At 29.7% G+C, this 12,610-nt stretch overlaps 7 protein-coding genes across 7 annotated transcripts; 2 read left to right on the top strand and 5 right to left on the bottom strand.

Annotated features, from left to right (window-relative positions):
* Positions 1-142: 142 nt before the first annotated feature.
* Positions 143-925, bottom strand: FG386_002616 (uncharacterized protein; the record flags this gene model as incomplete). Its single annotated transcript, XM_067342065.1, has 1 exon — positions 143-925. One exon carries the CDS (start codon positions 923-925, stop codon positions 143-145), a length of 783 nt encoding a protein of 260 aa, XP_067197670.1.
* Positions 926-1,565: 640 nt separating this feature from the next.
* On the bottom strand, positions 1,566-3,362 carry FG386_002615 (diacylglycerol kinase variant A; the record flags this gene model as incomplete). Its single annotated transcript, XM_067342064.1, has 1 exon — positions 1,566-3,362. One exon carries the CDS (start codon positions 3,360-3,362, stop codon positions 1,566-1,568), a length of 1,797 nt encoding a protein of 598 aa, XP_067197669.1.
* A 594-nt stretch (positions 3,363-3,956) lies between these two features.
* On the bottom strand, positions 3,957-6,299 carry FG386_002614 (CDC45 like proteinhypothetical protein horizontal transfer; the record flags this gene model as incomplete). The annotated part of the gene is made up of 1 exon (XM_067342063.1): positions 3,957-6,299. The coding sequence occupies one exon, from the start codon at positions 6,297-6,299 to the stop codon at positions 3,957-3,959; it is 2,343 nt and encodes a 780-aa protein (XP_067197668.1).
* A 564-nt stretch (positions 6,300-6,863) lies between these two features.
* On the bottom strand, positions 6,864-8,027 carry FG386_002613 (uncharacterized protein; the record flags this gene model as incomplete). Its single annotated transcript, XM_067342062.1, has 1 exon — positions 6,864-8,027. One exon carries the CDS (start codon positions 8,025-8,027, stop codon positions 6,864-6,866), a length of 1,164 nt encoding a protein of 387 aa, XP_067197667.1.
* Positions 8,028-8,357: 330 nt separating this feature from the next.
* Positions 8,358-9,144, bottom strand: FG386_002612 (uncharacterized protein; the record flags this gene model as incomplete). The annotated part of the gene is made up of 4 exons (XM_067342061.1): positions 8,358-8,498; positions 8,708-8,797; positions 8,860-8,938; positions 8,984-9,144. 4 exons carry the CDS (start codon positions 9,142-9,144, stop codon positions 8,358-8,360), a joined length of 471 nt encoding a protein of 156 aa, XP_067197666.1.
* Positions 9,145-9,518: 374 nt separating this feature from the next.
* FG386_002611 (cyclophilin-RNA interacting protein) lies at positions 9,519-10,433 on the top strand (the record flags this gene model as incomplete). The annotated part of the gene is made up of 1 exon (XM_067342060.1): positions 9,519-10,433. The coding sequence occupies one exon, from the start codon at positions 9,519-9,521 to the stop codon at positions 10,431-10,433; it is 915 nt and encodes a 304-aa protein (XP_067197665.1).
* Positions 10,434-11,658: 1,225 nt separating this feature from the next.
* On the top strand, positions 11,659-12,039 carry FG386_002610 (cold shock RNA binding domain of the OB fold; the record flags this gene model as incomplete). Its single annotated transcript, XM_067342059.1, has 1 exon — positions 11,659-12,039. The coding sequence occupies one exon, from the start codon at positions 11,659-11,661 to the stop codon at positions 12,037-12,039; it is 381 nt and encodes a 126-aa protein (XP_067197664.1).
* Positions 12,040-12,610: the final 571 nt, after the last annotated feature.

The raw sequence follows: 12,610 nt of genomic DNA, 5'->3' as shown, positions 1-12,610 counted from the left end.
TTGACCATATATTTTACATGCTTATTTAAGGTATTATCTATATGTAATTTTCCTCTTCTTTTTTACATTTAGTGTCTTCCATTTTTTTTGTGAGTAGTTCTTTTTACTTTAAATAGTTAAAATTAAACATCACTATTAATACTTAATTAATGTGAATTGTGTTAAATGAACTGACAATTCTAGATCCGCCGTACATGTTGTCTATTTTTGAATAATTTTCGTCTAGTTCTATGGTGGATGTAGATATTTGTTCATCATTTTTAATATTTAATTTTATTTTTATTCTTTTATTATTTATATGACTCTTTTTTTCTTCTTTTATGTTCGATATTCTTTTAGTAAGTGATTTGAATTTTTCTTTTAACCTATAACCTCTTCTTGTTTCACTCTTAATCTTGTGTTTATTTAACTGTCTATATATATAATCTGAGTTTTGTAAGTTTAAACTAACTTCACAAACCTTTGAAAGTACTGTTGATACAGTTTCGTTTACTTTTTCAGTTATTTCTGGCTCTTCTTCTAATTCATTCTTCGATAGCAAAACCTCTAGTGTTTTTATATGTAGTTCTTTATTCAGGGATATTTCCATTTCTTTCAATTCATCACAAGCCATATTATAGTATGGTTTTACTATTTCTTTTGCTGCTTCATCTGCAGTTTCTAAAAATTTAGCTCTATTTTTTTTTGCTCTATTTATTATTTCGTTTGCCTCTTTTTCTGCAGTCTTGAGATCGTCAATACAAAACATTAATATTTCGTTTTTTTTGTATTCATATTCATCCAATTCTATTCTATCAGAATTATATTTGTCATAGATTATGTTTTTGTCAATTTCTGAGATGGAATACTCCTCATTTTGTGCATTTGATATTCTCTCTTCTTTTTTATTACAACAAAAGATAATTTCAAGCAATTCACTTCCCATTTATTGTGTTCCTTTTATAAAAAAAAACTATGTTAATCTTATTTATAAATTTAGCCTCATATTATCATTAATTAACAAGAAATCCCTATAGATGATCTTCTTTACCATTATTCTTTTTTTTATTTTATTGCTGTCGATTTTTAACACACGCACACGTTATGCTTTTTCCTACAGTTTATTTCTCACCTAAATTTTATTATGTTAATGTATGTTATATATTTTAAATGTAAATCCTATTTTACAAAACTTTTTAATTTTATTACCTATTAATTGCTTCTTTGGGTCCTGGTTTACCATTATTAGAAAAGTAATGCAAATTTTAGTGTATACATATTAGCGCCTTAGCAACGCCATGTGGGGAATTGTCACCTGCTTGACTCGCAAGTCTTCAGTTTGCTTTTGCATAATTTTCGCCACGAATACGTAGGAGTAATAAGAATCGTTGCCATAAACGCAACAAAAAAATGAAAAATAATATTCACTTTAACAAATGTGAACTTGTACTTATTAACATTTGGAATTTAAGTTTGAGAAAAGTACAATGGTAAACTAATTTATTTGAAGCATGAGGGATATTTCAAAAAAATATTACAACAAATATAATATAAACTTTTTTTCCTAATAGAATTCGAATTTAGTGTTATTTAAGAACAAATGGACTATAAGGCACAATGCAATTGAGAACTCGAATAGTCCTATCATACCTGAGGATGCAATGCTTTGGTTCTTTTGCCAAATAATACTCACCATCAATTTGAAAGTACATTTCGATTAAATTATTATCATCAGGAGTATTTTCTTGAGATTTTTTGAATATTATCACTAAGTTTTTTTCTTCTGATAATGATGATTTTTTTTCATCGACTTTCTTTTCCCTGTCAGTTTCAAAAGGAGAAAATTGTCCCACCTTCCTTGCAGCGTTCATATATGGAAGAAAAATTGAACTGATGTCAAGTAAACCGGAAAAACTCATTATTTCCATCTTTCTGTCACAAGAACTCGGAACTATGTTCATTATCTTCTCCTTAATTACTGATTCAAATGAAGGTTCTTCATTAGTTGTTTCTGATGAAAAAATTTCAAGGTCTTTTGGTTTTTCATCCTTTGTAAATGCATCATTGCTAGAATTTACACCTGTGTCCGTAGTTTTAGTATCAACCTGTTCTGATTGGAGTGTTATTTGATTTGTTAACAGAGAACTAATAGTTCCGACCATTTCCCCCAAATTAATGTTTGCTTTCGTGTCATCTGATGAAATAGAATGCCCAACATTTTTTGAATTCCTCCACAAATGAACACCTCCTCCAAATGTTTCAATATTCAGAAATACAAGTGATACACTATTTGACAGAGTTGGACAGATACCTAAATTTTCTTTTCTGTCTAAATCACCCATTGTATGTTTCACACCATTTGGGCACAATGCGCAAATAAAATCATTTTTTTGAGTATTATTCACATTATCAATTAAATATACTCCTTTTGTACTATGGGAAAGAGGAATATTTTGCTGCTTATTTTTAAGATTAACTGAGAAAACTGAACCAGCAAGACCATACAAAGCTCTGTTAATGAGAACATTTTTCTTTCTATATGTATCAAAAGTTATTCCAACTCGAGATTCTTCACCAAAACTAAAATAATTTAAACATCTCTTTTTTAATTTGAGTAATTTGTCATTCTTTTTAATATTTTCTAAACTAGTTAGTTCCGAATAATTTTGTGTTATTTCATTATTTTTTTCGTAAGACTCTATTTTTTGGAGTTCTTGAGTCAATGGATTCACTTTAAGGAAGCATGAATCTTCTTTATCTTTAAGTTCAACCTCTATTGCCCATATATCGAAGTTGATGATCTTTGAGGTAAAAATTCCTCTAGCCAAGTCAATTAGTGGAGTAAAGTCATCTTTCATAAACTTAATGTTACCATAACTACTCCACCCGAAGTTCTTAGCCCAATCATTTCCAGTACCAAAGGGAAGAACAGCAAATACAAGCCTCTCCTCGCTATTTGGGATTTTTTCTAAAAACAAATGTACAAGGTTACTAAAACTTCCATCACCCCCTATTCCAATAATGCAAATATCTTTGCTCGTTAGTTTCAAAGAATTTTTCACATGTTTTATTCCAACATCTATTTCTGAGATCATATCTATAAAGCTGATATGTGTTGTTATTCCATCAACATCCAAAACTATTTCTTTCAACTTGCTCGAAAAGTAGCTCTCTATATTACCTCCACTCAATTTGTTGTAAAATAAAAATATGAATGCCAATGGATCTCCAATATATTCACGGAATACAGAAAGTTGAAGTTCATTGATTTTGCAATGTTTACAAATCTTTTCTTCCTCCTCATTTAAATTATTTGAGAGAATCAAGCTGTCAAGAGTTTCTGCTCTAAAAAAATCTTCTTTAAGTTCTTCCTTCTGTGACATTACCTAAGTAATTATGAAAATAAGATGTTAGATAAATTGAATAAAAATAGTATATTTTATATAAATATATTGATGTGGCAAGTTTTTTAATTTAATTATTAAATGTTAATAAACTATTTCAGTTTATAGCGAATTGTATTATTTCCACACAAATAGGCATGTATAAACTAATTATTTTGTGATTAATAAATGTGTTAACGTAATAGTGTATTTTTTTATATAAAATATGCCATGATATTTCTTTTTTTAGCTTGCTTTATACCAACAAATTTCACTTAAAAGACATATCTAAAAAATGTGATAATTTTCCTGCAGAAATTTTCACAATCCGAAATTTTAATTCGAGATCATATTTACAATGATCGCTAGGCGGGTTTTCCTTTTAGTAGGATGCAAGTAGAGAATAAACAAAACACACAACTTTCTGTTAGAGAAAAATAATTATATTTAATTCTATTTTCGTTTTTGAATTTCAACTAGTAGTTTAATTGATTTAAGTAGTATTGTTTTAATACAAAATTTCGGTTAGCGTTAAGTGAAAATAAAAAGCAGAAAATGATTTTGATATTTGCAGTTCAATTTTTAAATTTATTATCAAATATTAAGCAAGTTTCTATTACTTTCGATATACTTAAATAGGTTAGATATGAATCTACCAACTATATTGTTGTGAATCCTAAGAATAGAAAAGTCGAACTCATCTTGAACGAAATAGTGATCCTCATCAGAAAAACCCTGATTTTCTTCAAAAAGTATATCAATTACCTTAGAGAATATAGCTCCAAATACATTAGGAGTATTATTATCATATCCAGGAGTGATCCCAATGATAGTTGAGATCTTAGAGTTACTATTCTTATTTATAAGAACAAATTTGTTCTGGAGATCTTGAGATTTTCTTATAACATCTATTACGGAATACCCTATTAATCTCAAGTTAAATGGATGTGATATTTCAATGTCGCTAAGTTCAGCCAATGTAAAATAGTTGTGTTTAATGAGACTTTTAATACCAATCTCAGACGTAAGTAACATTTTAACATACCTAAAACGCTGTGAAAGTAGAAATTTGGCTTCATCCAAATAGCGTTTAAGGTGCCTCCATGAATAAGATGATGAATAATAATTATTACTATTGTAGTAATTCAAAGAATTTGAACCTAAACCTCCTAAGCCTATTCCTGCTTCAGAATTTGATCCAGAAAGGTCCAATAATTGAAGCCCGACCCTAAAGCTATCACGAAACATCAGTTCCATTTTTCGTTCTTGGTTAAATATTTGGGTCATGTTTCCATTTTCAACATTAATTCCTTCAATATTGCTCATTTTTCCTTTTGATTGAATATTAGATAGTTCAAAGTTTTCAAAATTTACATTTTCATTCCGTAAAATACTAGAAGAAATGGAATCCAATAAGCTTTCTTCACCATCTATTAAAAGAGATCTACTGTCATTTGTGAGAAGGGAATGTAATATGATTGCCATGTCTAAAGACGATAAATAAGGATGAATACCATAATCTAGGACAATTGAAGGAAGCCTCTTAATAAATGTTGGAACTTGTAAGGCCAATACACTTTCTTCAGAGTCATTTCCAAATCCAGAAAACCCGCGAGGAAAAATTTTAACTATTCTCTTAGCTTTTTCCTTACTTAATAAACAGAATTTAGTAGTAAAATCATCCATTGATATTCCTGCGGAAACTCTTGCGTTCATAACAGAATCTCTTGAATTTTCTATTCTCCATAGACCCATATATGCAAAGAGATATTCGCAATTAACAACAGATTCTAAGAGATTCCAGTGCCTATAAAGGGGCAAGGAAAGGTCATTTCTTAAATATTTTGGCCAGCTATTCTTACCTTTATTTTTTTTTCTATTTCCACTATCTGAAAACAAATCATTAGCATCAACATTACATGTATATCTAGAAAGGATTCCATTCATAAGATCGAAGTAAAGTTCATATTCCAACAACTCAACATATCTATTAATGTAACACCAACTTACTCCAATAGAGGCATTCCAAAGTACATCACCGTCAATTCTATCTGAAGTTAGTGAGTTATCTAATGTTTGCAAAATTACTAGGCTACTTGGGTCTCCACAATACTCTCCAAAAAGAAAATCAGAATTTTTATTATTTTCATTTTCAAAATAGGTTTCATTCTCGCTCTTTTGAATTTTAACATCATATATTCCTCCTGATGTATTTGAAGTTCCCATGAAAGTATCTATATCATCTAATGTTTGAGAAAGAGAAGCTAAAGGGTTGTTGCCGTTTCTTCCATATAGAGAAGATGATTGAACCTCCGCAAAATGATCTAATCTTTCATTTCGAATATTATAGTTTTTATCAACTATTTCTTCATCTCTATAATCAAATGGATTGACGTTTTCATTTGAATCAGATGGATTAGAAGTCTCTTCTAGTTCATTTCTGTTTCTCTTCTTTCGTTTAGTATTAATCATGTAGTTATATTCTTGAAGTGAAATTATCAGTACACTATTGCTAAATTCATCAACTTTAGATGCCATTAGCTCCTCCATTGCAGGTCTGTGGAAATCAAAAATCCAAAATTCAAGATTTTCTCCAAACCAAAGTCTCAATGAATGAAAGATATTTACTACTGCTCCTAAATTAATTAATACACATGCCTTAACATGTTCAAGTTGCTTCTTATAATCTCTGTATTCTTGCAAGATTCCCAAAATTTCATTATAATGGCTTACACAATTCAATAGACAAGGAACGTTATCATGTTTAAACATCTGATTTATCAATATATTTGTGGAACAAAGTGAATCCACGTCATTTGAGGAAAATACCCAAATTTTTGGGTGTACCTGAGAGATATCCTTATCCACGATTTGAATTCTTTCAACTAATGGAAGGTAATATTGTGAAACAAAGTCAACTGCAGGTATAACCGGCATTTTATGATTCTCAGATTTAAAACAAAACTTTATTTCTGTGTTTCTAAAAATTTATATAGATACGAATATTTGTTTCATCAAGTAATTATCTAAAAGATAATTATGAAAATAAAGAGATACCTATTTGTCACTTGTTTTATTTTTTATTGAAAGGAGTAATCATTTAATTCAAATGATTATTCGATTTTTTATGTATATAGAATCCGTAAAACAAGTAAAGAAATAAGAAACCTTTTATTTATTGATATTTACTCTACTTGTATTGTTTCAAACATTTGAACTTCAACTATATCTTATAGCTTCTACCTTCTTACTAATGCTTATTCCATTCTCTTTACTTCTCTCACTTTCTCCTGTAATCAAAGCCTTCTGTCTTTTTGTCTTGTTTTCGCATTTGCTAGGCAACAAAATACTGTTATTGGCGCCCATATCACACAAAGTACCGCTGTATAGTAATGCCCGAAATATAAGAAAAATAACTCAAGTGGGAAGTATGAAAATAATTAACAAAAATAAATGTGTTTGTCAGAATAAAGGTTTAGATATTCAAACTCATACTTTGAGCTATTCCTGATACTTAAGAACGTTCAGTACTTCTTCAAGAGTGGGTTTATTGGAAAAGTCGAAAGAGCATCCCACATTTTGTGATACGTTCGAGGCAGCAAAGTGCCCCATATAAACAGATGCATCCAGAGGGAAAGAATTTGAAAGTCCATAAATAAAACCCCCTAAGAATGCATCACCACAACCATTGAAGTCTACAAGTCTCTCTTTCGGAACATAGATACATTTGTGGTGTTTAATATTGACACTATTATCACAATAACTCAAGGATATTACAGGTTTTGAACCTCTTGTACAAAGAATAGTACAATTAGGTTTAAGGTGTGAATGTATGTCCTTAAGAAACTCTTCTAATAATCCCTCTTCTTGTTCAACTAATTTTTCGAGTTCTTCAACAGTTTCAGATTCTGTTTTTCCAAGGAATTCTGATAAATACTTATATAGTGATATGAATTCCCTCTCATTTCCAATCATGAAATCTATCATATTGAATAGTTGATAGAGCTCCTTAATGTATTTTTTTGGAACAAACTCTGCTGAAAGCCCAAATACAAAGAAACACAAAGATGAGGGTTCAAGTTCTTTAGTTGACTCGCAATGCTTTGCTGCCCTCAAAACTGCCTCGAAGCAAACTTCAACGAAATACCCACTAGTTGCAACTATCTTGGATTCGGTTAAGATTTGTTGAATCTCTTTCGAGTCAAACGTTTGTATGGAATAGTCCCTCGCAGATCCCAAACCAGTAATCAAAGTCCTCTCATTGTTAGTAACTAGTACCAAACATCTTCCTGTTTCTAAATTGGATTTGTTTGATATATGGAAGTTGTATTCTATCTCTGCTTCTGTCAGCAATTCCTGAAGCAAGATACCGCCAGAGTCGTCACTTATACCACCAGAAAAAGATACGGAAAGGGAGTCACAAGCCTTATCTCTGTTTGAGAGGTCCTTACATACTCGTAGACTATTTAAAAGAGATCCACCAATTACAAAGTTTACTTCTTCGTTACTTGAAACTATTCGATTGATTAATTTGAAAACTTCTTCATCTTTTCTAACTATGGAAGTTCCTACCTTGAGACCTAAATCATTTAATCTCTTTGAATCCGTTTTCAAGACCACATCCAAAATAGGATTGCACATTCCGAAAACTCGTCTTCTTGCCATTTTTTCGAAAATATTTTTTAAAAGTTCTTTTATTTATGGCGCAATATATCCTACGATAGATAACCTATTCGTTCAATTTATCAGGAATAAAAGATATTCAATAAGTAATAAAATTTTTATTTAGAGTTTTTTTTTGCAAAAATAACCATCTAAGATTAGGAAATTAGAGGTCATGTTTGGCGCTAACACCTGCATGACCCAAAATAGGAGCAAGAAACCACGTGCGAAAAAAAAATCGCGGAAGACAAATTTAATTAAACGTTGTAATAAGATGTAAGAATAATGTAAAGGTAATAAATCAAAATAATTGATGTCATAAAATCAGAATAATTATGGATGTTGTTCTATGTGATTTTCCTCTATATTATTTTTATTAATTTTAAATGAATAGTATTTAAATTCATCTGAATCTTGGCATCTAACTAGCATTCCACATCCAAGGAAAAATCCAAAAGATATCGCACCTCCAATCTTTTTTTAGTTTTTGTTATAAACGGGTTAAATCAATTATTCAGGAATTTTATTGAATATGCCATAAAAAAATGTATACATAACAATGTAAGTGGATAAAAGAGAAACATAATGTTTTATTAATATAAAATTGATTTTTTAAAAGATTAATTTATTTTGCAAAAAAAAAATCTTATATTATTGGTAAAAATTTAAGTGAAAAAACTTACCGTTGATATAGGTATAGAAATATAACTTTTGTATTTAATTGCATGGTATGTACCATTAATTCCTCCGAAAACAAAACCAATTAAAGCACCCTAAAAATAAATGAATTAATGTTAATTTGTTTGATTTATATTGATTAATATCAGAAACATACTGTTTTTACACCCAATTTAACATTATCAACACATTCTCTTATTTTAATCTTCGCTTCAATGGTCAATGAATTTTCATTACTAAAAAAAGTAAAGCAAAACAATTATCTCATGTCTATTCCCTACCTCTTTTTTTCTTTTTTTCTTTTATTTTTTGTCAGTTGAGAAAAGAAGTTTTGGATATCTCTTGATTCTAATTTGCAATAACCTCTGTGTAATATATTCCTGTTTTGGGGTTCTAATTTATCTTTTTTTTTCATATAAGTCCCAATAAATGATCGAATCATTTTTCAGTTTATCTCAATCAAATCTCAGTTGAATTATACACTAATGTTCTGAAAAAATAGTTTTCTTGTTGCAATATTTATGACATTATAACCTGTTTCCTAATTAATTATTTATCGAAATGGGTAAGGTAGTGGTTTGATTTATTGAGTTAGTTTTATCAATATGGAATTATTGTGTCAGTAAAACAAATATAGAATGGTCTCAAATAGGATGTAACTTGTTATTTATTATACAATTTACTCGAAATAGTTCCTTACATAAGAAGCATTGAGAAGTCTAAGAAATACAGCAATCCCGCTTATAAAAATGATAAATTTAAATATAAATCTGATAAATAGATATATAATTTTTAATTATATCCTAAACAGAAAAAATGTCGGTTTTGATTGTGACAACATTAGGAGATATAGTAATTGATTTAATAACAGATTTGTCTAAAGAGGCCTGCATAAATTTTTTGAAACTATGCAAGATAAAATATTATAACAACAGCGAATTTTATAAAATTGAGAAGGGATTTATTGCAAGAACTGGTAATTCAAAAAAGCATGGCAATATATCTATATATGATTTGCTGGGTAAAGGTATACAGGAGTCAATAGAAGAGAGGATTGTGGTTAATTCTGGAATAAAACATAATAAGGCAGGTAGAGTAGGATTCGTAAACAGAATAAATAATAAAAAAAGCATAGGGTCAGAATTTTATATAACATTTGGTATTAATTTACCTAGTTTGGATGGAAACCATGTTATATTTGGTCAAGTTGAAGAAGGAATTGACACACTGAACAAATTAGAAAATGTCATTACTGACGATGATTTTTCACCCCTAGCAAGGGTGCGAATTCTCCATACATATATATTAGATGATCCATATGAGGACCTATTAGGTTTAAGTGAATACATTCCTTTGAGATCACCCAGACCTGAAGTAGATGATAATACTAATGAATTAAATGATGAAGATGAAATTCGAATACTAGATTTAATTGCTGCTAGGGAAGCCAAATCAAGAGCCATTACTCTTGAAATATTGGGTGATATTCCAAGCGCAGATTTTAAACCTCCTGAAAATATTCTTTTTGTTTGCAAGCTAAACCCTGTTACAGAAGATGAGGATTTGGAACTTATTTTTTCGAGATTCGGAAATATAAAATCATGTAATATTGTTCGAGATTATAAAACACGTGACTCGTTGCAGTATGCATTTATTGAATTTGAAACAAAAGATGAATGTGAGTTGGCTTTTTTAAAAATGCAAGATGCAATAATTGACGACAGAAGGTAAGTTTATTATGTCCTTAGTTAAATATATGGTCCTTTCAGGAATTAACTAAACAAAACAACTTTCAAACACAGAATACACGTTGATTTTTCGCAGTCAGTTCCAAGAAAGTGGAATGAATTCAATTCTCGCAGAAATTCAGGCAGAAAAAAGAAAAGAATAATCTAAGATGAAAGTGATGTCAGTTGCCTTCAATACGAACAATTCATTCGTGTTTTGTTCGAGAATACATAATAGAATATATTTAGAAATTTAGAGGATAAAGACATATTTAAGCATATGCATATACATCTCTGGATAAGATTTGAGATTAATAGTGTACAAACATATGTTCACTTGACAATCACATGTTTAACCTAATGAACATTTTAATTGATTATTGCAGCTGGTAATAATATAATGCAAATTGTTATGACAAAGTATAATACTGATTCACTTTCCATAATTTTATATCACATATTCAAGAAATATAATAAATTAGGATCAACCTGAAGTGAAATTTACATCTATTAAACATTGAAATTATTGTATTTAAGTGCGCCAAGAATGAACCTACAGTTATTTCATTCGTTCTACAACGTCGTTATATTTATATAGGTTTTTAATTTGAATTCTTGACAACTATTATAAAATAACAACCGTCTTATATTTAAGTGTTATTTCCTTTGTACTAGTATGTCTTTTTACGACTTTGTTCATTCCAACCTACTTGATTTAATTATTATCTTCCTCCGTCCCGCTTCTATATCACTTGTATTCTCTCCCGACAATAATTTTATTTAGTTCATTGCTGTCGAAATATTCACTCTGTAGATGTGGGGATACCGCCTAGCTGCTTACAAAGATGAGACATGTCTCAATCGTCTCATATTTACCTACATATATATATATATATATATATATATATGTATGTATGTATATATATATATATGTATATATATATATATATATATATATATATATAAATCAGTTAATTAATAATCAAAATATATCATCGCAAATGATAAATATTATATACACAAAATTATATATAAATATTGCTTGTAGTATATTTAATTTGAATAATTTAATTATAATTTACTAATAGAAAAAAGTGTAATTTTTAGCGGTAAAGCAGTTGAGGCACCCTACTAGGTATTTATAAGGGTACCATTGAAACAACACTTTGAGTTTTTTTTTTTTAAATAAGATATTGAATAAAGGAAGTACGTTACACTCCAAAGAAAAAATGCCTTTGTCCGGAGTTTGCAAGTGGTTCGATTCTACGAAAGGATTCGGGTTCATCACACCCGACGATGGTTCAGAAGACATCTTCGTACACCAACAAAGCATCAATATTGAAGGTTTCAGATCCTTGGGTCAAGATGAAAGAGTAGAATACGAAATAGAGACAGATGATAAAGGACGTCGCAAGGCAGTAAATGTTTCTGGTCCTAATGGAGCCCCAGTTAAAGGTGATACAAGACGTCGCAACAGAGGAAGGGGTCGTGGTAGAGGCAGAGGTCGTGGAAGAGGTAGAGGAAGAGGATACTATCACAATCAAAACCAAAATCAGGGTCAGAACCAAAATCAAGGACAAGGTGTTAGCCACCAATCTCAACAATCGTAAATTAATTTTGCAATATTGATGTAAAATGGACAAACCCATGAAGATGTATTAAAAAGGTCTATGACACGGCATTTTGAATTTAGGCAAATTAGATGTATTTTGAAGCAGCCTCAGTATTTTCTTGATGAAGTACTCTTCTTATTTGCTCAATGTAAATAGCTATGCGTCTTCTCTGATGCCATTTAGTATTAAATTAAAGTGAAATTGAATACAGAGTTTAGATTAATTTTGATTTGACCTTGAGCCTGTATCTGTGCTTTTTCCCCCTTTCATTTCAAATAGATCTCGATATTCTAGTGTTAAGCTGCGTTTTATGTTTTTTGGTTGTGATTTAAAACTTATAACTGACATTAAATAAAGGTTCAACCCTGATTATTCGTCTTGAATTTGAACAACGGTTGCAGTGAGGCCTTTCTGATTTATTTGGTTAATTAGATAATTCCTGCTTCAACAATTAAATTATACAAAACAAGAAAGGACCTCAGTGAGAATTAATGTATGTTCAAAGTTGAAGTGTCATATAATTCTTAGTAAAAAATTATTAAATATATATATAACTATATTAGCATGC

This window comes from Cryptosporidium ryanae, assembly GCF_009792415.1.
Source record: "Cryptosporidium ryanae isolate 45019 chromosome Unknown contig_5, whole genome shotgun sequence".
Lineage (NCBI taxonomy): Eukaryota > Apicomplexa > Conoidasida > Eucoccidiorida > Cryptosporidiidae > Cryptosporidium > Cryptosporidium ryanae.
The sequence above is the reverse complement of the archived record's forward strand: the minus strand, read 5'-3'. Positions and strand labels throughout refer to the sequence as shown.